General features: G+C 40.5%; 1 protein-coding gene across 4 annotated transcripts in view; it reads left to right on the top strand.

Moving 5' to 3' along the window:
• BAIAP2 (BAR/IMD domain containing adaptor protein 2) overlaps positions 1-25,000 on the top strand; it is a 549,446-nt gene that overhangs the window by 467,921 nt on the left and 56,525 nt on the right. The window contains exon 13 of one of the 4 annotated variants that reach the window (XM_053706634.1): positions 20,421-20,423. The exons of the other annotated variants lie outside the window; for them this stretch is intronic. Coding sequence (XP_053562609.1) covers positions 20,421-20,423 — 3 coding nt within the window. The remainder of the gene's footprint in view (positions 1-20,420; positions 20,424-25,000) is intronic. 4 annotated transcript variants of the gene reach the window in all.

Below are 25,000 nucleotides of genomic sequence, written 5' to 3' on the forward strand. Positions count from 1 at the left end.
ATACAATTATTTATAATTTTGCTTTATTAAAAAAATTCTAAATTAACAGTAGAACAGACTTGGAATGCTGTTGCTTTTGTTAGATCTCTGTGTTTACTACCAATGCTCCATAGCACTGTACGTTCCTTATTTATAGGGTTACGCTATGCCCTACGGGTATACGATACACAAGAGTGCAAGCCCTCTGTACCCGCAGTCAGTGGGATTATACAAGTCTTATAAAAGGTCAACATTCGTAAGTTTAAGTTGTGTGGCGCTTCTGCTGGAGCTCATAAGATCTACTGTTTGAAGTTGTTCCTTTGTGTTTAACTTATTTTTCAGAGCATAAACTTCTTAGCTTTGGTGTTGGCGGGTAAAGGAAGGTGAGAAGTAAAAAAAAAATGCAAAAAGGTGCTCTTTCAGGTGTCCTTAATATGGAAATAAAATAAAGGACACTCAAACCAGAAAAGTGTGCTATAGCAGAAGCTTGACATGCAGAGCACTGCCACCAGAAATCCTAATCTACACAATTAATTAGTAGACCTCTTGGCACCACAATTAAAGGGACATGAAACTCAAATTGTTTTCTTTTGTGATTCATAGCACTTTTAAACACCTTTCCAATTTACTTCAGTTATCTTATTTGCTTCATTCCCTTAGTATATTTGTTAAAAAGTATTCTAGGTAGACTCACAAGCAGCAGGGCATTACTGGGATGCTGGGAGCTAGCTGTTGATTGGTGGCTGATGTGTTCAACTAGCTCCCAGTCGTATATGTCAACTCCTTCAACAAAGGATACCAAGGGAATTAAGTTAATTGAAAGGATTAATGAAATTGTATTCTCTGTCTGAATCATGAAAGATAAAAATTGGGGCTCATATTTCATATCCCTTTGATAAAACTACTTTTATAGAAAAAAAGTATAATTTATAAGGAATGAAATGGAAAAATTGCAACACACATGCATTAATAACTGAAAATCCGTAACAGCAGACCCACTGCAAAAGAGTGACTAAATCTGCAAATGGTTTATCCTAACAGATTGTTGTAGTCCTATCATAGGATATTACAAATCTTTTTTTTCATTTTCAATATTATTTCCCCGGCACTCGCGTTAATAGCGCGACTGTTGCCAGTTCAAGTATGTTATTCATATATATATCATTCAATTAGGATTTAGACTAAGGAGGGCCAACTGGCATCCCAAGGGCCACATGGTGCCCTCCGCTTTAGTTTTTGTGGGCTCAGGAAACCGTGATCCTCTGTGATGGTCACAACTTTTTTTTTTTAAATAGCAATACATTTATAAAGGTTTATAAGGGACTCCCAAGTGTTAGAAAATTGACCATCCCTAAATAATAATAAAAAAAAAAACCTAGTGCTGAAAGGGATGGAAAGGTCAAAACTAAAATTTGAATGGGTGCATTCAACTTTTGAATATAATAATATTTTGCAATATACTTGTAAAAATGCTTCTAGTAAAATTTTAGTTTTAATGGCATACGCACATATGATGTGAGTGGACCGTGCACCAGCATTGAAACACCACACCTTCTCAGAGTCAGCAGTGGCTTGTGGGAAACAAAAACAAAAAAGTATTTGCTAACGCAATACACATCACCTCCAGCTCTATGAGCAGGCATGGTGTTTGAATCCTGATACCCTAGTTACAAGTAGCATATGTTCGTATGCCGATGAACTAGTAATAACTTTCTCTTGTTAAGTGTATCCAGTCCACGGATCATCCATTACTTGTGGGATATTCTCCTTCCCAACAGGAAGTTGCAAGAGGATCACCCACAGCAGAGCTGCTATATAGCTCCTCCCCTAACTGTCATATCCAGTCATTCTCTTGCAAGCCTCAACAAAGATGGAGGTCGTAAGAGGAGTGTGGTGTTTTATACTTAGTTTATTCTTCAATCAAAAGTTTGTTATTTTTATTATTTAGAAGAAGAATCTGCCTGCGTTTTCTATGATCTTAGCAGAAGTAACTAAGATCCATGGCTGTTCTCACATATTCTGAGGAGTGAGGTAACTTCAGAGAGGGAATGGCGTGCAGGTTTTCCTGCAATAAGGTATGTGAAGTTAATATTTTTCTAGGGATGGAATTTGCTAGAAAATGCTGCTGATACCAAACTAATGTAAGTAAAGCCTTAAATGCAGTGATAGCGACTGGTATCAGGCTTATTAATAGAGATACATACTCTTATAAAAATGTAATATAAAACGTTTGCTGGCATGTTTAATCGTTTTTATATGTATTTGGTGATAAAACTTATTGGGGCCTAGTTTTTTTCCACATGGCTGGCTTGAATTTTGCCTAGTAACAGTTTCCTTAGGCTTTCCACTGTTGTAATATGAGTGGGAGGGGCCTTTTTTAGTGCTTTTCTGTGCAGCTAAAAATACTGACAGAGACATTCAGCTTCCCTCTGCATGATCCAGGACATCTCTGGAGGGCTCAAAAGGCTTCAAAGTCGTTTTTGAGGGAGGTAAAAAGCCACAGTAGAGCTGTGGCAGTTGTTGTGACTGTTTGAAAAAACGTTTTTGTCATTTATTATTCTGTTTTTGGTATTAAGGGGTTAATCATCCATTTGCAAGTGGGTGCAATGCTCTGCTAACTTGTTACATACACTGTAAAAATTTCGTTAGTGTAACTGCCTTTTTTCACTGTTATTTCAAATTTTGACAAAATTTGTGTTTTTTAAAGGTGCAGTAACGTTTTTTATATTGCTTGTAAACTTGTTTAAAGTGTTTAGCAATGAGACTAGCAAGCTTGAAAGTCTGTTTAAACATGTCTGACACAGAGGAAACTACTTGTTCATTATGTTTGAAAGCCATGGTGGAGCCCCATAGGAGAATGTGTACTAAATGTATTGATTTCACCTTAAACAGTAAAGATCAGTCTTTAACTATAAAATAAATATCACCAGAAGATTCTGACGAGGGGGAAGTTATGCCGACTAACTCTCCCCACGTGTCAGACCCTTAGCCTCCCGCTCAGGGGATGCACGCTAATATGGCGCCAGGACATGGCTGCAATCATGAATAATACCCTGTCAGAGGTATTATCCAGGTTGCCTGAATTAAGAGGCAAGCGCGATTGCTCTGGGGTTAGGAGAAATACAGAGCGCGCAGATGCTGTAAGGGCCATGTCTGATACTGCGTTACAATATGCAGATCATGAGGACGGAGAGCTTCAGTCTGTGGGTGACATCTCTGATTCGGGGAAACCTGATTCAGAGATTTCTAATTTTAAATTTAAGCTTGAGAACCTCCGTGTCTTGCTTGGGGAGGTATTAGCTGCTCTGACTGTAACACAGTTGCAGTACCAGAGAAATTGTGTAGGCTGGATAAATACTATGCGGTGCCGGTGTGTACTGATGTTTTTCCTATACCTAAAAGGCTTACAGAAATTATTAGCAAGGAGTGGGATAGACCGGGTGTGCCTTTTTCCCCACCTCCTATATTTAGGAAAATGTTTCCAATAGACGCCACTACACGGGACTTATGGCAGACGGTCCCTAAGGTGGAGGGAGCAGTTTCTACTTTAGCAAAGCGTACTACTATCCCGGTTGAGGACAGTTGTGCTTTTTCAGATCCAATGGATAAAAAATTGGAGAGTTACCTTAAGAAAATGTTTATTCAACAAGGTTTTATTTTACAGACTTGCATGCATTGCGCCTGTCACGGCCGCGGCAGCATTCTGGTTTGAAGCCCTGGAAGAGGCCATCCATATAGCTCCATTGACTGAAATTATTGGCAAGCTTAGAACACTTAAGCTAGCTAACTCATTTGTTTCAGATGCCATTGTTCATTTGACTAAACTAACGGCTAAGAATTCCGGATTCGCCATCCAAGCGCGTAGGGCGCTATGGCTTAAATCCTGGTCAGCTGACGTGACTTCAAAGTCTAAATTACTCAACATTCCTTTCAAGGGGCAGACCTTATTCGGGCCTGGTTTGAAGGAAATTATTGCTGACATTACTGGAGGTAAGGGTCATACCCTTCCTCAGGACAGGGCCAAAGCAAAGGCCAAACAGTTTAATTTCTTCTGTTATGTGTGATCAGTCCACGGGTCATCATTACTTCTGGGATATTATCTGCTCCCCTACAGGAAGTGCAAGAGGATTCACCCAGCAGAGTTGCTATATAGCTCCTCCCCTCTACGTCACCTCCAGTCATTCTCTTGCACCCAAAGACTAGATAGGAGGTGTGAGAGGACTATGGTGATTATACTTAGTTTTTATAACTTCAATCAAAAGTTTGTTATTTTACAATAGCACCGGAGCGTGTTATTACTTCTCTGGCAGAGTTTGAAGAAGAATCTACCAGAGTTTTTTATTATGATTTTAACCGGAGTAGTTAAGATCATATTGCTGTTTCTCGGCCATCTGAGGGAGGTAAAAGCTTCAGATCAGGGGACAGCGGGCAGTTGAATCTGCATTGAGGTATGTAGCAGTTTTTATTTTCTGAATGGAATTGATGAGAAAATCCTGCTATACCGATATAATGACATGTATGTATACTCTACACTTCAGTATTCTGGGGATGGTATTTCACCGGAATTACTCTGTAAAAGTACATTAAACCTTTTAATAGGTATTTAATTCATGTTAAACGTTTTTGCTGGAATGTAGAATCGTTTGCATTTCTGAGGTACTGAGTGAATAAATATTTGGGCATTATTTTTTCCACTTGGCAGTCTGCTTGTTTTGATTATGACAGTTTCGTTTCTCTCTCACTGCTGTGTGTGAGGGGGAGGGGCCGTTTTTTGGCGCTCTTTGCTACGCATCAAAAAATTTTCAGTCAGTTACACTTATATTTTCTGCATGATCCGGTTCATCTTTGACAGAACTCTGGGGTCTTCAAACTTCTTTGAAGGGAAGTAGATTCTCTCAGCAGAGCTGTGAGATTTAATAGTGACTGTGATTTAAAACGTTGCTCTGTAATTTTTATGTTTAAAATTTAATTAGTGTTATTTTACTAATGGGAACAAACCTTTGCTAAAAAGTTGTGTTGTTTGTTAAGAGTGATGCTATAACTGTTTTTCAGTTCATTATTTCAACTGTCATTTAATCGTTTAGTGTTTTTTGAGGCACAATACGTTTTTATTAAATAAACTTGTAACCGAGTTGCATGTTTCTTGCTAGTGTGTTAAACATGTCTGATTCAGAGGAAGATACCTGTGTCATTTGTTCCAATGCCAAGGTGGAGCCCAATAGAAATTTATGTACTAGCTGTATTGATGCTACCTTAAATAAAAGCCAATCTGTACAAATTGAACAAATTTCACCAAACAGCGAGGGGAGAGTTATGCCGACTAACTCGCCTCACGTGTCAGTACCTGCATCTCCCGCCCGGGAGGTGCGTGATGTTATGGCGCCTAGTACATCTGGGCAGCCATTACAGATAACATTACAAGATATGGCTACTGTTATGACTGAAGTTTTGGCTAAATTACCAGAACTAAGAGGCAAGCGTGATCACTCTGGGGTGAGAACAGAGTGCGCTGATAATTCTAGGGCCATGTCTGATACTGCGTCACAGCTTGCAGAGCATGAGGACGGAGAGCTTCATTCTGTAGGTGACGGTTCTGATCCAAACAGATTGGATTCAGATATTTCAAATTTTAAGTTTAAATTGGAAAACCTCCGTGTATTACTAGGGGAGGTCTTAGCAGCTCTCAACGATTGTAACGCTGTTGCAATACCAGAGAAAATGTGTAGGTTGGATAAATACTTTGCGGTACCGGCGAGTACTGACGTTTTTCCTATACCTAAGAGATTAACTGAAATTGTTACTAAGGAGTGGGACAGACCCGGTGTGCCGTTCTCACCCCCTCCAATATTTAGAAAGATGTTTCCTATAGACGCCACCACACGGGACTTATGGCAAACGGTCCCTAAGGTGGAGGGAGCAGTTTCTACTTTAGCTAAGCGTACCACTATCCCGGTGGAGGATAGCTGTGCTTTTTCAGATCCTATGGATAAAAAATTAGAGGGTTACCTTAAGAAAATGTTTGTTCAACAAGGTTTTATATTGCAACCCCTTGCATGCATCGCGCCGATCTCGGCTACGGCAGCATTTTGGATTGAGTCTCTAGAAGAGAACCTCAGTTCAGCTACGCTGGACGACATTACGGACAGGCTTAGAGTCCTTAAACTAGCTAATTCATTCATTTCGGAGGCCGTAGTACATTTAACCAAACTTACGGCTAAGAATTCAGGATTCGCCATTCAGGCACGCAGGGCGCTGTGGCTAAAATCCTGGTCGGCTGATGTAACTTCTAAGTCCAAATTACTTAATATACCTTTCAAGGGGCAAACTTTATTTGGGCCCGGTTTGAAAGAAATTATTGCTGACATTACAGGAGGTAAGGGCCACGCTCTACCTCAAGACAAAGCCAAAGCTAAGGCTAGACAGTCTAATTTTCGTCCCTTTCGGAATTTCAAAGCAGGAGCAGCGCCACCCTCCACTGCTCCAAAACAGGGAGGAACTGTTGCTCGTTACAGACAAGGCTGGAAGCCTAACCAGTCCTGGAACAAGGGCAAGCAGGCCAGTAAACCTGCTGCTGCCTCAAAGACAGCATGAACCGAGGGCCCCCGATCCGGGACCGGATCTAGTGGGGGGCAGACTCTCTCTCTTCGCCCAGGCTTGGGCAAGAGATGTCCAGGATCCCTGGGCGCTAGAGATCATATCTCAGGGATACCTTCTAGACTTCAAATTATCTCCTCCAAGAGGGAGATTTCATCTGTCAAGGTTGTCAACAAACCAAATAAAGAAAGACGCGTTTCTACGCTGTGTACAAGATCTATTATTAATGGGAGTGATCCATCCGGTTCCGCGGTCGGAACAGGGACAAGGGTTTTACTCAAACCTGTTTGTGGTTCCCAAAAAAGAGGGAACTTTCAGGCCAATCTTGGATTTAAAGATCCTAAACAAATTCCTAAGAGTTCCATCGTTCAAAATGGAAACTATTCGGACAATCTTACCCATGATCCAAAAGGGTCAGTACATGACCACAGTGGATTTAAAGGATGCTTACCTTCACATACCGATTCACAAAGATCATTACCGGTATCTAAGGTTTGCCTTCTTAGACAGGCATTACCAGTTTGTAGCCCTTCCATTCGGATTGGCTACGGCTCCAAGAATCTTCACAAAGGTTCTGGGTGCCCTTCTAGCGGTTCTGAGACCGCGAGGAATTTCGGTAGCTCCGTACCTAGACGACATTCTGATACAAGCTTCAAGCTTTCAAACTGCCAAGTCTCATACAGAGTTAGTTCTGGCATTTCTAAGGTCGCATGGATGGAAAGTGAACGAAAAGAAGAGTTCTCTCTTGCCTCTCACAAGAGTTCCATTCTTGGGGACTCTTATAGATTCTGTAGAAATGAAGATTTATCTGACAGAGGACAGATTAACAAAGCTTCTAAATGCATGCCGTGTCCTTCATTCCATTCAACTCCCGTCAGTAGCTCAATGCATGGAGGTGATCGGCTTAATGGTAGCAGCAATGGACATAGTACCCTTTGCACGTCTACATCTCAGACCGCTGCAATTGTGCATGCTGAGTCAGTGGAATGGGGATTACTCAGATTTGTCCCCCACTCTGAATCTGGATCAAGAGACCAGAAACTCTCTTCTATGGTGGCTTTCTCGGCCACATCTGTCCAGGGGGATGCCGTTCAGCAGGCCGGACTGGACAATTGTAACAACAGACGCCAGCCTTCTAGGTTGGGGCGCTGTCTGGAATTCTCTGAAGGCTCAGGGACAATGGAGTCAGGAGGAAAGTCTCCTGCCAATAAACATTCTGGAATTGAGAGCAGTTCTCAATGCCCTTCTAGCTTGGCCCCAGTTAAAGACTCGGGGGTTCATCAGGTTTCAGTCGGACAACATCACGACTGTAGCTTACATCAACCATCAGGGAGGGACAAGAAGCTCCCTAGCAATGATAGAAGTATCAAAGATAATTCGCTGGGCAGAGTCTCACTCTTGCCACCTGTCAGCAATCCACATCCCGGGAGTGGAGAACTGGGAGGCGGATTTCCTGAGTCGCCAGACTCTTCATCCGGGGGAGTGGGAACTTCATCCGGAGGTCTTTGCCCAAATACTTCGACGTTGGGGCAAACCAGAGATAGATCTCATGGCGTCTCGCCAGAACGCCAAACTTCCTCGCTACGGATCCAGATCCAGGGATCCGGGAGCGGTTCTGATAGATGCTTTGACAGCACCTTGGAACTTCAGGATGGCTTATGTGTTTCCACCCTTCCCGCTGCTTCCTCGATTGATTGCCAAGATCAAACAGGAGAGAGCATCAGTGATTCTAATAGCGCCTGCATGGCCGCGCAGGACTTGGTATGCAGATCTAGTGGACATGTCATCCTGTCCGCCTTGGTCTCTACCTCTAAGACAGGACCTTCTGATTCAGGGTCCATTCAAACATCAAAGTCTAACTTCTCTGAAGCTGACTGCTTGGAAATTGAACGCTTGATTTTATCAAAACGTGGTTTTTCTGAGTCGGTTATTGATACCCTGATACAGGCTAGGAAGCCTGTTACCAGAAAGATTTACCATAAAATATGGCGTAAATACCTATACTGGTGTGAATCCAAAGATTACTCCTGGAGTAAGGTTAGGATTCCTAGGATATTGTCTTTTCTACAAGAAGGTTTAGAAAAGGGTTTATCGGCTAGCTCATTAAAGGGACAGATCTCAGCTCTGTCCATCTTGTTACACAGGCGTCTGTCAGAAAATTCAGACATCCAGGCCTTTTGTCAGGCTTTAGCTAGGATCAAGCCTGTGTTTAAAACTGTTGCTCCGCCATGGAGTTTAAACTTAGTTCTTAACGTTTTACAGGGTGTTCCGTTTGAACCCCTTCATTCCATTGATATAAAATTGTTATCTTGGAAAGTTCTATTTTTAATGGCTATTTCCTCGGCTCGAAGAGTCTCTGAGTTATCAGCCCTACATTGTGATTCTCCTTATCTGATCTTTCACTCAGACAAGGTAGTTCTGCGTACTAAACCTGGGTTCTTACCTAAGGTTGTCTCTAACAGGAATATCAATCAAGAGATTGTTGTTCCATCCTTGTGTCCAAATCCTTCTTCAAAGAAGGAACGTCTTCTACACAATCTGGATGTAGTTCGTGCCCTCAAGTTCTACTTGCAGGCAACTAAAGATTTTCGCCAAACTTCTTCCCTGTTTGTCGTTTATTCTGGACAGAGGAGAGGTCAAAAAGCTTCTGCTACCTCTCTCTCTTTTTGGCTTCGTAGCATAATACGTTTAGCCTATGAGACTGCTGGACAGCAGCCTCCTGAAAGAATTACAGCTCATTCCACTAGAGCTGTGGCTTCCACTTGGGCCTTTAAGAATGAGGCCTCTGTTGAACAGATTTGCAAGGCTGCAACTTGGTCTTCGCTTCATACTTTTTCCAAATTTTACAAATTTGACACTTTTGCTTCTTCGGAGGCTATTTTTGGGAGAAAGGTTCTTCAGGCAGTGGTTCCTTCTGTATAATGAGCCTGCCTATCCCTCCCGTCATCCGTGTACTTTTGCTTTGGTATTGGTATCCCAGAAGTAATGATGACCCGTGGACTGATCACACATAACAGAAGAAAACATAATTTATGCTTACCTGATAAATTCCTTTCTTCTGTTGTGTGATCAGTCCACGGCCCGCCCTGTTTTTTTTAAGGCAGGTAAATATTTTTTAAATTATAATTCAGTCACCACTTCACCCTTGGCTTCTCCTTTCTCGTTGGTCTTTGGTCGAATGACTGGAGGTGACGTAGAGGGGAGGAGCTATATAGCAACTCTGCTGGGTGAATCCTCTTGCACTTCCTGTAGGGGAGCAGATAATATCCCAGAAGTAATGATGACCCGTGGACTGATCACACAACAGAAGAAAGGAATTTATCAGGTAAGCATAAATTATGTTTTTCGTGCCTTTCGAAATTTCAAGGCAGGTGCAGCATCAACTTCCTCCGCTTCAAAACAAGAGGGAACTTTTGCTCAATCTAAGCAGGCCTGGAAACCTAACCAGTCCTGGAACAAAGGCAAGCAGGCCAGAAAGCCTGCTGCTGCCTCTAAGACAGCATGAAGGAACGGCCCCCTATCCGGCGACGGATCTAGTAGGGGGCAGACTTCTCTCTTCGCCCAGGCGTGGGCAAGAGATGTTCAGGATCCCTGGGCGTTGGAGATCATATCTCAGGGATATCTTCTGGACTTCAAAGCTTCCCCTCCACAAGGGAGATTTCATCTTTCAAGGCTATCTGCAAATCAGATAAAGAAAGAGGCATTCCTACGCTGTGTGCAAGACCTCCTAGTTATGGGAGTGATCCATCCAGTTCCGCGGACGGAACAAGGACAGGGTTTTTATTCAAATCTGTTTGTGGTTCCCAAAAAAGAGGGAACCTTCAGACCAATTTTGGATCTAAAGATCTTAAACAAATTCCTCAGAGTTCCATCTTTCAAAATGGAAACTATTCGGACCATCCTACCCATGATCCAAGAAGGTCAGTACATGACCACAGTGGACTTAAAGGATGCCTACCTTCACATACCGATTCACAAAGATCATCATCGGTTTCTAAGGTTTGCCTTTCTAGACAGGCATTACCAATTTGTAGCTCTTCTCTTCGGGTTGGCTACAGCCCCGAGAATCTTTACAAAGGTTCTGGGCTCACTTCTGGCGGTTCTAAGACCGCGAGGCATAGCGGTGGCTCCGTATCTAGATGACATCCTGATACAGGCATCAAGCTTTCAAGTTGCCAAGTCTCATACAGAGATAGTTCTGGCATTTCTGAGGTCACACGGGTGGAAAGTGAACGAGGAAAAGAGTTCTCTATCCCCACTCACAAGAGTCTCCTTCTTAGGGACTCTTATAGATTCTGTAGAAATGAAAATTTACCTGACGGAGTCCAGGTTATCAAAACTTCTAAATGCTTGCCGTGTTCTTCACTCCATTCCGCGCCGTTCGGTAGCTCAGTGTATGGAGGTAATCGGCTTAATGGTAGCGGCAATGGACATAGTGCCATTTGCGCGCCTTCATCTCAGACCGCTGCAATTATGCATGCTGAGTCAGTGGAATGGGGATTACACAGATTTGTCCCCTCTGCTAAATCTGGATCAAGAGACCAGAGATTCTCTTCTCTGGTGGTTGTCTCGGGTACACCTGTTCAAGGGTATGACCTTTCGCAGGCCAGATTGGACAATTGTAACAACAGATGCCAGCCTTTTAGGTTGGGGTGCAGTCTGGAATTCCCTGAAGGCACAGGGATCGTGGACTCAGGAGGAGAAACTCCTTCCAATAAATATTCTGGAGTTAAGAGCGATATTCAAATCTCTTCTGGCTTGGCCTCAGTTAGCAACACTGAGGTTCATCAGATTTCAGTCGGACAACATCACGACTGTGGCTTACATCAACCATCAAGGGGGAACCAGGAGTTCCCTAGCGATGTTAGAAGTCTCAAAGATAATTCGCTGGGCAGAGTCTCACTCTTGCCATCTGTCAGCGATCTACATCCCAGGCGTGGAGAACTGGGAGGCGGACTTTCTAAGTCGTCAGACTTTCCATCCGGGGGAGTGGGAACTCCATCCGGAGGTGTTTGCTCAGTTGATTCATCGTTGGAGCAAACCAGAGTTGGATCTCATGGCGTCTCGCTAGAACGCCAAGCTTCCTTGTTACGGATCCAGGTCCAGGGACCCAGAAGCGACGCTGATAGATGCTCTAGCAGCGCCTTGGTTCTTCAACCAAGCAACCTGGCTTATGTGTTTCCACCGTTTCCTCTGCTCCCTCGACTGATTGCCAAAATCAAACAGGAGGGAGCATTGGTGATTCTGATAGCACCTGCGTGGCCACGCAGGACTTGGTATGCAGACCTAGTGGACATGTCATCCTTTCCACCATGGACTCTGCCTCTAAGACAGGACCTTCTGATACAAGGTCCTTTCAATCATCCAAATCTAATTTCTCTGAGACTGACTGCATGGAGATTGAACGCTTGATTCTATCAAAGCGTGGCTTCTCCGAGTCAGTCATTGATACTTTAATACAGGCACGAAAGCCTGTTACCAGGAAAATCTACCACAAGATATGGAGTAAATATCTTTATTGGTGTGAATCCAAGAATTGCTCATGGAGTAAGGTTAGGATTCCTAGAATATTGTCCTTTCTCCAAGAGGGCTTGGACAAAGGATTATCAGCTAGTTCCTTAAAGGGACAGATTTCTGCTCTGTCTATTCTTTTGCACAAGCGTCTGGCAGAGGTTCCAGACGTCCAGGCGTTTTGCCAGGCTTTGGTTAGAATTAAGCCTGTTTTTAAACCTGTTGCTCCCCCGTGGAGCTTAAACTTGGTTCTTAAGGTTCTTCAAGGAGTTCCGTTTGAACCCCTTCATTCCATTGATATTAAACTTTTATCTTGGAAAGTTCTGTTTTTGATGGCTATTTCCTCGGCTCGGAGAGTCTCTGAGCTATCTGCCTTACAATGTGATTCTCCTTATTTGATTTTTCATGCAGATAAGGTAGTTCTGCGTACCAAACCTGGGTTTTTACCTAAGATGGTTTCTAACAAGAATAACAAACAAGAGATTGTTGTTCCATCATTGTGTCCTAATCCTTCTTCAAAGAAGGAATGTCTTTTACATAATCTGGACGTAGTCCGTGCCTTGAAGTTTTACTTACAAGCTACTAAGGATTTTCGTCAAACATCTTCCCTGTTTGTCGTTTACTCTGGACAGAGGAGAGTTCAAAAAGCTTTGGCAATCTCTCTTTCCTTTTGGCTTCGGAGCGTAATACGCCTAGCCTATGAGACTGCTGGACAGCAGCCCCCTGAAAGGATTACAGCTCATTCTACTAGAGCTGTGGCTTCCACCTGGGCCTTCAAAAATGAGGCCTCTGTTGCACAGATTTGCAAGGCTGCGACTTGGTCTTCGCTTCACACTTTTTCAAAATTTTACAAATTTGATACTTTTGCTTCTTCGGAGGCTGTGTTTGGAAGAAAGGTTCTTCAGGCAGTGGTTCCTTCCGCTTAATCCTGCCTTGTCCCTCCCATCATCCGTGTACTTTAGCTTTGGTATTGGTATCCCACAAGTAATGGATGATCCGTGGACTGGATACACTTAACAAGAGAAAACATTATTTATGCTTACCTGATAAATTTATTTCTCTTGTAGTGTATCCAGTCCACGGCCCGCCCTGTACTTTTAAGGCAGGTCTAAATTTTAATTAAACTGCAGTCACCACTGCACCCTATGGTTTCTCCTTTCTCTGTTTGTTTTCGGTCGAATGACTGGATATGACAGTTAGGGGAGGAGCTATATAGCAGCTCTGCTGTGGGTGATCCTCTTGCAACTTCCTGTTGGGAAGGAGAATATCCCACAAGTAATGGATGATCCGTGGACTGGATACACTACAAGAGAAATAAATTTATCAGGTAAGCATAAATTATGTTTTTTATAGAATCATTTTTTTATAATAGAACTATAATGCAAAATTGCTGCTATTTACAATTGAAATTCATTCAGGCACATTTCATTTTTGTCCCTTCTATCCCTTGAAGATTTTTTTTTTTTTTAAATGCACGAATGGGTCAGTGCATTGCTTTTGTACATTTTCTGCTAATTCTTTTTGTTTATGTGCAGGTAAGGAAATTCAGAGGTCAATAAAAATTGCTAGCTATAATATATACCTATATACAGCTTTATGCAGGCTAAATTTGCTTTGTAAGAATGATCTGCAGCTTAATTTAAAAAACTTCTTAATGCTCAATTTAAAAATCTTCTTAAGAAAAGCTTGTTTCTCAAATTGGTTTAAGAAAAACATCAATGTCTATTTTCACAGGATATCAAATTTAATTTTCTCCTCTCTTCCCCCATCTTGGCTGTTCTGCAAGTGTGTGTGGTTTTTTTTTTCTCGGTTTTTTTTCTTTTGCCTTTATTTAATTTATTAGGACTTCCTTTTTTCCTGTTTGCCTCACATCTTGTATGCTATACCCTGTTCTATATCAACCCTTTGAGTAGCAAGAACACTTACAGGTATGAAATTATAACCAGGTGCCCCTTTTGACACATATAAATGTATATATGAGAGAATCCTGTTTTTTGCTCATGTTAATTTTGACAACACAATAAAGAGACATAATACCCAAATGCTAAATCACTTGAAAGGGATGCTGTTTAATTCTTAAAAATTGGCAAGAAAATATCACCTGAGTATCTATGTAAAAAAAGAAGATATTTTACCTTAACATTTCTTCAGGTCACAATAGTAGGTGCTCATTACTGATGTCTCATTTTTCTTTACAGTGATTTCACTGAAATCTTGCAAGATTTCATAGTAAACTTTGTTAAACTGGGAAGGAAATAACATGACTGAGCCTGCACATGCCAGATGCACGCTCCCTTGCAAGTCCTCAGGATTAGCATCCTGAATGGCTGCTTAAAGACCCTTTAAAATGGGATGTGGTAATTGAGGACATTTTGAGGTAAAATATCTTTTTACTCAGAGATTTTCAGGTGATAGTTTCTAGAGCTCTTTTTACAGCTTTGCTGCATCACTTTCATTTGCTTCAACATTACCAGGGTTCTTCAAACTTTTTCCCCCCAAGACCTAGTGCAATAATACCACATACCTTTGGAACCCTAATTTCTTTCATACAGGTGGTGAGAGTCCATGATCCTTACTTTTGGGAATTGCTCTTCATTAGGAGGAGGCAAAAAATTTCCAAACCCCAAGACCTCTATAAAAACCCTCCCTCACACATACCTTAGTCTTTACTTCGCTGGAGGTCGGTTGAAGAATGAAGATGTGCATATGATTCTTCAGAGAGAGGGTTTTTTCAGTCTATATGTCCCCTCAGAGTACAGTGCTTGTCAGCGGGATGTATTTGGGGTATGTATATATATTTTATATATGGCCCTGGGATGGATCCCTTTCACTACCCCCTTGCTTTTGTGCACTTTTTTTAGCTCTCTTAGTTTTTCACACGTAGGCCTGGTTTTCAAGCATTGGGTTTCCGCTCATCGGGTTACCGGGCGTCTCATTAGTCTTTATAGTTTTTTTTTTCACATGCCAGGTTTGCCTGTCGGCCTAGTCCACGTTTCCATGCATTGGTTTACACACATTGGGTTAGTGTACATTCACTCGGCTATGTGCACGTTGGGTTTTTGGCTCGCACAATCTCCTCTTTTACCTGTTTGTTGTTTGGCGAGCGTTTGGAGGTAATGTTTTCTCCTGTTCTTTTTTTTTTTTTTTTTTTTTTTTTTTTTTGTCCGGCTTGATCTAGCACTCTTCGTTCCTGTTAAAGCTGCTTAGTAGGGGGTAATTGGTTTCCATTCCTAAAGAGCTTTTTAACAGGGTTTAATAGTGTTTATTGCATTGCATTATGCTATAATGGAGCAAAACAGGATTTTGTCCCTAAATCTACCAAAGAAACTGAGTCTCTTGAACACCTTTCTAACATTATTAGGTGTGCTTATTGTAAGAAAGCTGAAGTGCCTTCTTCAGCTCTTGTATGTGACTCGTGTTTAGATTTGTTAATGCAAACAGACCAAGCTAATGCTGATTCTTTGGGTACTAATGCAGCTACTCTTTGTTCATTACAGGTTAATGCCGAGGTAGTGCCATCAGTTTCTTCAACACTAAAGAGGTAGTGCCTCCTGCCATGAAAACTTTTATCAAGGGGTGGCAGTTTCTGAAGGGTTGGCTGCTCTCTCGCCTTCAAATAAAAGTGAAAGTTCGTTCAGATTTTACCTCCTAGAAGTGCAATGTGTCCTGAGACCAGGGATACTGTTTTTTTCTTCAGATGGTGGAGTTTCCTCTGGGGATGAGGATTGCTCATCTGAAGTTGAAATTGATATTTCATCTTTTTTGTTTAAAGTTGAACGTATTTGTTCTCTTTTAAAAGAGGTTCTAGTTACTTTAGGGGTTAAAGATCCTAAGATGATAAACCGTGTAATCATTTAAATTCAGTTTTTAGGACTACTGTTAATCTCCCTAAGGTTTTTCCTGTGACTGATGCTGCCTCTGACATGATTTCTAGGGCATGGTCTAAGCCAGGTATGTATTTTTACTCCATTTACAAGGTTTTAAAAAATATCTCCTTTACCTTATGCTAGATTTCTGGAAAACAGATCCCAAGGTGGATGGGGCCATTTCCACTCTGGCTAAGCATACTACTATTTTTTTGGAAAAGGGTACTTCTTTTAAGGACCCTTTAGACAAAAAAATTGAATATTTTCATTGAAGGGCCTTTTTTTCATGCTGGTTATATTCTCAGACCAGCTATTTCTATTGCTTATGTAGCTGCTGCTTCTACTTACTGGTTGTATAGTCTTTTAGAGCAGTATTCTAATGACCCTGAGAATGCAAATCTATTGGGTTTGCTTCAGAGTGCCAATTATTTTATTTTTTATGCTGTGTTTGATATTATGAAGATTAATGTCGAAAGCATGTCAATAGCACAAGGGCCTTATGGCTTAAATTCTGGTCTACTGATATGGTGTCTAGAACTTAATTTTTGTCTCTTTCCTTTCAGGGAAAGAAGTTATTTCGTTCTGATTCAGATTCTATTATTTCAGTTTTTACTGGAGGTAAAGGGGTTTTTCTTCCTCAAGACAGAAAGTCTAAAGGGCAATTTAAGGCTACTAATCGATTTCATTACTTTCGTCAGAATAAGGAAAAGAAAATTGACTCCTCTGTTCAAAAGCAAAGTTCCTTTGGTTCAGCCTGGAGACCTAATGCTAACTTGAACAAGTCAAAGCAGGGTAAGATATCTATCCCTACTTCCAAGACTGCTTGAAGGTGTGGCCCCAGAAGTTCTGGTAGGGGGCAGATTAAGCCTCTTTCAGGAGCTTGGTTTCATTCTGTTGCAGATCCTTAGGTTCGGAATATTGTTTCTTAGGGATATCGAATAGGATTCAGAACAAGGCTTCCCAGAGGAATGTTTTTTTCTGTTCAATGTTCCAAGGAATCCTGTAAAAGTTTAAGCTTTTCTTCAATCTGTCTCAGATATGGAAGATATGGGAGTGATTGTTTCAGTTCCTTTGGTACAATGAAGAAATTTGAATAATTTTCCATCCCCTGTTCCTGCAAAGATGGAAGGCACCAGTTCCGGATCTAAAAGCTCTGAACAAGTTTGTAAGGATTTCATCTTTCAGAATGGAAACTATCAGAACTATTCTGCTTTTTGTTCAGCAAGGTCAGTTTATGTCCACAATAGATTTAAAGGATGCTTACCTTCATGTTCTAATTCACAGAGAACATTTCCAATTCCTGAAGTTTGCCTTTCTGGACATGCATTTTCAGTTTGTTGCTCTAACATTTGGTCTGGCTACAGCTCCAAGAATATTTACAGAGGATCTGTGACCAGAACTCAGTGTATTGCAGTGTTTCCTTACCTGGACAATATCTTGGTTCAAGCTCCTTCTTCTCCTTAGGCAGAATCTCACACCAACCAACTCTTGTTGCTTCTTCAAAAGCATGATTGTAGGGTCCATTTAAAAAAAAGGTATTTTGGTTCCTCAGACAAACACAGCTTTCTTTGGTTTCCAAATAGACTCAGTATCCATGAGTCTTTTTCTAACAGAGCAGAGATGGTTACAATTGGTGTCAGCCTGTCTAAACCTTCAGTCTCTCTTATTTAATTTAGTGGCCCTGTATATAGAAGTAAAGGTCTCATAATTGCAGCCACAGATGCAATTTCATTTGCTGGATTTGTATGCTGTGTCAATGGTGCAAGGATTATACTCAGCTATTCCAAAGATATCTTTGGATCCCAGTTCAAGTCAGTCTCTAATTTGATGGCAGAATCATCAGTGTATTATTCAGGGGGCTTCTTTTGCTCATCCTACCTGGACTGGGATTACTACAGATGCAAGTGTTTCAGGTTGGGGAGCTGTCTGGGGTCTCCAACCGCACAGGGGGTTTTGGATCCTCGGGAGGCAAGGTTACCAATCAATGTTTTAGAAATGTTCAGGGCCCTTCAAGTTTTGGTCTCTGCTGAAAAGGGATTTGCATCTCCGTTTTCAGATAGACAATGTTACAGCAGTAGCTTATATCAACCATCGGGGGGGGGGGGGACTCGCAGTCCCCTTGTAATGATGGAGTTGTCTCGGTTTCTCTCCTGGGCAGAAGCCAATTCTAGTCTCTGTAATTCACATCCCAGGAGTGAATAATTGGGAAGCAGACTTTCTCAGTCATCAGTCTATACATCCAGGGGAGTGGTCTCTTCATCAATATGTGTTCTATCAGATTGAGGATCTTTGGGGTCTCCCAGATATTGATCTGATAGCGTCTCATTTGAACAACAAACTTCCCAAGTACTTTGTGTCCATGGATCCTCAGGCAGAGTTAGTGCATGCTCTAGTAGTTCCTTGTTGATTTCAGCCTGCTTATCCATTTCCACTTCTGGTTCTTCTTCCCAGAGTTATTTCCAAGGCAGTAGAAGGTGTTTGTAATCCTGATTGCCCCAGCTTGGCCTTGCAGGATTTGGTATGCGGATCTGGTTAAGATGTCTAGCTGCCCTCCTTGGCCTCTTCTTCTGCGGTTCAGACCTCCTGTCCCAAGGTCCTTTTTTCCATCCGGATCACAAGTCTCTAAACTTGATGGCATGGAAATTGAATGCTTAGTTCTGAGACATATCTGATTTGAGGCTTGCAAACCTGTTACTAGGAAGATCTATCACAAGGTCTAGAAGGCCTTATTTTCTTGGTGTATCAGTAATGTTTTTTTCCTGGCATTCTTTCAGGATTTCTAGAAGTTTGCTGTTTTTGCAGGATGGTCTAGATAAGGGTCTCTCTGCCAGTTCTCTGAAAGGGCAGATTTCAGCTCTTTCAGTTTTGTTCCAAAGAAAAATTGCTAATCTTCCTGATGATCATTGTTTTTTTTATTTTATTTTTTTAATACTAAGGATTTTATACAAACTTCTAGTTTGTTCTTTTTTTCTGGCCCTAGGAAAGATCAGAAGGCCTCTGCTATTTCTTTAGCCTCTTGGTTAAAACATTTTGATTTACAAAGCTTATTTGGAAGTAGGTCAACCTCCGCCGCAGCGGATTACTGCTCATTCTACGATGTCAGTTGCCACTACTTGGGCTTTTAAGAATGAGGCTTCAGTTGATCAAATTTGCAAAGCAGCTAATTGGTCTTCTTTGCATACTTTTACTAAACTCTTAACATTTTTATGTTTTTTCTTCTGATAAAGCAGCCTTTTGGTAGAAAGGTTTTTCAGGCACTTGTCTGTTTGATTTACTTATTTTAAGTGCATTAATTATGTTACTCGTGGACTCCACAGCTTAGGTATTAGTTCCCAAGAGTAAGGATTGTGGACTGTATGAAAGAAAACATAATTTATTACCTGATCATACATTTTTATGGTGGTGAGTGAAGGAAACCCCACCCTTTGTTTTTTTCTGGGATTATTTTTTTCTTTTGCACACTATTTTTCCCTGCTCCTTTTATGGCTCTTATTCCTTTTTCTTACCTCACTTGCTTGGCTATGCATTAGACTGAGGTATGTGGGAGGGGTTTTATAGAGCTCTTGGGGTTTGGGAATCATTGCCTCCTCCTAGTGGTAGAGAAGAGTAATTCCCAAGAGTAAGGATCGTTGACTCTCACCACAATGAAAGAAATTAATTTATCAGGTAACCATAATTTATGTTTTTATGCTTAGTCTACAAATTTCTGTACTATAAAAAAGATAGCTGCAGTTTTTAGCAAAATGACTAAAAATCACACACACACACCACACACACTCTTCTATCACACACACACACACACAAGTCGCAACCCAATAATTGGTCTCGTCCCATGGTTTGAACAACCCTGCTATATACAATATGTAATATCCATATATCATCAGCTAGAAGATGAAGACATTGAGCATAATACATCTTGTGTATTTCTTAAAGATTGCAATCTAGGTTTCTAATATAGTTCAGTCTTGGAGGGATTGAGCAGTAGGTAGAAGAAGATGCAGCCACCATTTCTAATGACAGTCTGTGACCTAGACTGTTTTGACTGGGATTTCTGAAGGTTGATAAGGTTGATAACAAGATGGCCAATAATCTACATACAGAATATATCACAAATAAATCTATGTGATCTCCATACAAATATAGGTAATTAAAATTTCACAAGTGATGGGTACAAATATCACAAATGATGTGTATAAATTCATTAACATTTGATGAAAAAGCAGTCTGTTATAACAAATTTGCCTAATCAAAATTGCTTGCCTGACATCCCTAGATAGTTATTGAGAATGAGCAAGAAATATTAAGCTGGTTATGTGGAAAAGAAAGGCACTGTAGTAAACAGCCAGTGGGACAATTTAGCATTTACTGGCCTGAAGGTCATGGTAATAGGTAATGGCCTGCAAAAAAAACTGTATGCATGGTATGGACAGCAGAATATTGTGCTTGAAGGACAGGATCAGAATCCACCAGCAGGTAGCTGATTGAACAAACAGGTAACAGATGCCTGCATTGCTCTTAAATAGCACAGACGGTGTTTGAAGGTATGTTGCAATGCTGGGGTGCTGACAAAACCATAAAGGAGGATCTGTGTCCTGGTAGAAGACACCAGTGAGTGGGGTTTCTAGCACCCAGACATAAGCTGTTCTAGAAGAAAACACTTAGACAGATTTTATTTATTTATTTTATTTTTCAATTATTTTGAAACATTTTTATGCCTTACAAAAAAAAAATGTTTCTCAACTACCAAGCTACTCATGAACAGCCAGCATCATGTGGGAATATGTGATAGTCCGCCGGCAAGGTCTAATGAAGGCCAATAAAGGACTTGTGCATGGGGAGCATCATCTTGGTTAAGCGCCACTTACTGGTTCAGCTTGACATTTCTTCTATTTTAACTGCTTTGCACAATGTTCTGATCAAGCTGAAGTAGTAGTCCCCTGTTATTGCCCCTCCACGCTTTAGATAATCAATCATCATAATTCCCACTGCATTCCAAAACATGGATGCCATAAACTTGCCAGCACTTGCATTGGACATGAAAATTTCAGCTGAGGAGGACAGCCATGATGCTTCCATTGCTTGGATTGCCCTTGCGTCACACTATGGATAGATTTTTTTGACAAATCACCTATAAAAATATTTTGGATTCCTTTTAATTCTTGTCAGAAAATCTTATAAACTCACCATCCATTGTCTCTTGTCTGCAGTCAACATTAGTGGTACTCACATTAATGGACATTTTCTCATATGTAAAACATTCCGTAAAATTGATCTTGCTGTGCCATATGACCTAGAAAATGTTAACATTAGATGCTTTGAACTTGGCATCTGCACATTCAAAACACTGTAGTATTTTCAATTAAGGGGAAGACCTTTTTTTAAAAAAAATAGTGGGAGATGCAAAATGTTATGGTGGTTCTAAAGGTACTGTTTAATTTGTACCTAATACAGTTTTTACATTCAGACTCTTAGAAACCTAGCAAGGGACTGAATAGGGGAGCAAAATCAGCATTTCCATAGACCGAAAAATGTTAAAGGCTTCTACATACGGACTGAAAAACATTTGCTCTTTCTCTGTCAAAGCAAGTGGAATGTTCAGTAACAAATATTAGATCAGATGTTTTGATGTGGCAAGCAGGTGCTTTGGTATTACAATGTATTTAACAAGGTATCAAGACTGTTTGTTTGTTTTTTACAGCACTCAAATTTGGTAAAAAAGGAAACAAAGAAGGCACCTCATGTTCATATCAATCAATCTTCTTAAAAGGCAATCACAATAGGTAAATCAGGGTACTATACCCAATGTGCTATTATGCACGTGCTGGTAATTCACAGTATACCAGCTCACTGGCCCAGGACAGCTGGAACATAAAAAACTGCTCCACAAGGGATCTCAAGCAGTATACGGAAGGCTGCTGTTTTCACCTTTAAGGTGTCATACACGGCACTCACCAAGAAGAGTGACATAAATGTTATTAAAACAAAAGTCGATTAAAAACAAGTGTAGACCCAGTCAAGAAGGTGATAGTGGATTATCCCCCAAATTGCAGCCTGTATAGGTTCTGTGTCATCTCTGACAGCTTCAGAACGAGGCTCCCATTAGAGCCTATTTAAAGCCAGTTCTCATTAGCATGCTCTGGTATTGCTCAGTGGAGCGCAAATATCGCTTTCAAAAAAGCGATATTTAGCACTGCACTTGTAATCTGTCCCTTGGTGTGGCATATATTTAGCACATTGGACTGAATTTTAGGAGGGTGGCGGATGTTTCATAGGCTGCCATCTCATATTTAAAGATTTTTCTGACAAGGTTATCCATGCCTGAGGAAATTGCATGTATTCTTACACAGAAAAAAGTGTTATAAATTGAGGGATAATACACTTTGACCCCCTTGATTGTGTCTACACTTGTTTTTCTTCTTGGTGATATGCTGTGTATGACACTTAACAGAGCAGTAGCCCGCCTTCTGTATCCAGCTTGGAATCTCTCATTGAGCAGCTTCTGATGTTCCAGCTGAACTGGGCCAGTGAGTTGGTACACTGCGGATTGAGTGATTATCTTTTTTTATTTTTTTTATTAAAACATACATTAGTCACCTTCTTTGTTTTCTTTGATTTTTTTTAACACTGATGTACCATGGGTTGAGGAAGAAGAGCAGCCTGTGCCGTTGGCTTTATCCATTGAAGGATTATATATTTGGTATCTGTTGTGGTGACACCTTGGATATCATTATTAGAGGACGATTGGGTATTTCTCCATTGGTGACTATCACTTGTACTTAAAACTTCACATCATCTTTTGTTATATTTATCCCCAGTTGGAGACTGTATAATATTGGCCAGATTGACACATAGTATTAGCGCCCCCTAGTGTATAATAATGATAATGTGTCGGATTACAAGTGCCTTGCAAATGATAACTATATCGCTGGGCAGCGCTAACATCAGCACACTGCTTGATATTACAATTCAATGGAAAGCCATGTTTACCAGAGAAGAGTTAGTGCGGCCGTCATTGCTCTAGGTCAACCTATACTTTCAATATTTAGCGTGACTTGAGACCTGAAGTAAAGTGTAAGGGTTTCAAATTACACATTTTTCACATAACATATCAAAGTATCACTTTTTAATAAAAAATATATCATTTTAATATTCTTAGAAATGTTTTAAGGAATATGGTAAAGTGTTTGATTGGAAAGGACTCCAATGTGTGTGTGTCTCTGTCTGTGTGTATATATGTATCAATGTATATATGTGTGTGTGTGTGTGTGTGTGTGTGTGTGTGTGTGTGTGTGTATATATATAATCTCTGTGTATGTATACATGTGTATCTGTGTTTTATATGTGTAAATATGTATGCTCTTCTATGTGAAAAACATAGGAATTTGAAGTATTCCTAACACACGGCTTTAGGGCAGTTGATAATGCGCAGTGTCGGGTTAGCAAGCGATCGATAACAAATAAGTATTTTTGTACATAGGAATGTAAAATATGCGTGCCGTGCTTCGGGTTTTGTGTTTTAGGTGTGAAGCGGTGTTGGGTTATCGCACATGCAGAATTAGTGATCTTATGGCGCGTTGTTAAAATATAAAATACTGAGAAAAAATAAGTATAGAGACTGTAAAAATATACATATATATTCTATAGATTATTATTTTTTAGAATATTTTACTTATATCTATAATTATTTACATGTATTATGTATTTATTAAGTATAAAATATTGAAAAATATTAATGCACCTTCAAGTGATGGTAAATCAGTTACCTGTGCTACAAATAAAGGGGACTTTCCAGCATAAAGTATAAAAACTTCATGCTGAAAATACCTTTATGTGCCTGTGAGTTTATGCCGAGCTGAGTGCCTCTGGCCGCCCACAGCAAAACGTGATTTGCTCAACAAGGTGATGTTTTCACCTTTTAACCAATAGCGTGCTAGCCATCTGGCACAAGGCAGGCTAAGAGTTGGAAATGTCACCTCATTGAGGACATAGCATTCTTCCGGGGGCGGCAAGAGGCGCTCAGCTCAACATAAACTTGCTGCAAATAAAGGAACTTTCAGCATGAAGTTTTAACACTTCATCACTAAAAGTCCACTTTTATTTGTAGCACTTGTAAATCCTAGTGTTACAAAAACTCTAGTATTTACCATCACTTTAAGAGAACTCATGCTGGGTTAGCGCACATGAAGAATTAGTATACTGCTGTCAGACTTATGTGCGCAAACCCGACAGGAGTACAATAGTTCTTCATGTGCATTAACTCAACAGGTTATATTAAGGTGCGTTATGTATTTATTAAATATAAAATATTGAAAAATATTTATAATTAATGTAAATAATTATTATAGATGTAGTAAAATATTCTAAAAAATCAATAGAATATATATGTATATTTTATAGTATCACGCTATTACAACCTCCCTCTCTCCAGCAGGCCCCCTAGAATAGCATGGCCTCACCACTCTATTAAAAAAATCAAGCCCCATTGAAAGACTGAAGATGTACAGGGTATGTCACTGGTTGTTAAGGGTTTAACAATAAACTCACAGAGTGATCTATCTGCTGTTCAACTCTCTCTCCCCTTTCTCTTGTGTTCAATTTCTCTCTATCTCTCATGTTCAATTGCTCTTCCTCGTGCTCAATTGCTCTTTCTCACGCTCTCTCTCTCGTGTTCAGTCTCTCTCTCTCGTGTTCAATTGTTCTTTCTCTCATGTTTAATTGCGCTCTCTCTTTCTCGTGTTCAATTGCGCTCTCTCTCTCTCGTGTTCAATTGCGCTCTTTCACTCTCTCTCTCTCTCTCCCATGTTAAATTGATCGATCTCCCTCTCTCTCGTGTTCAATTACTTTTTCTTTTTCTTTCTTTTTTTCTTTCTTTTTCTTTCTCTTTCTTTTTTCTCTAATTCTTTTCTCTTTCTCTTTTTCTCTCTTTCTTTTCTCTTTCTTTTTTTCTCTTTTCTCTTTCTTTTTTCTTTTTTTTTTCTTTTTCTCTTTCTTTTTCTCTTTTCTCTTTCTTTTTTCTTTTTTTTTTCTTTTTCTCTTTCTTTTTTCTTTTC

Source organism: Bombina bombina, chromosome 1, assembly GCF_027579735.1.
Source record: "Bombina bombina isolate aBomBom1 chromosome 1, aBomBom1.pri, whole genome shotgun sequence".
NCBI classification, from domain to species: domain Eukaryota; kingdom Metazoa; phylum Chordata; class Amphibia; order Anura; family Bombinatoridae; genus Bombina; species Bombina bombina.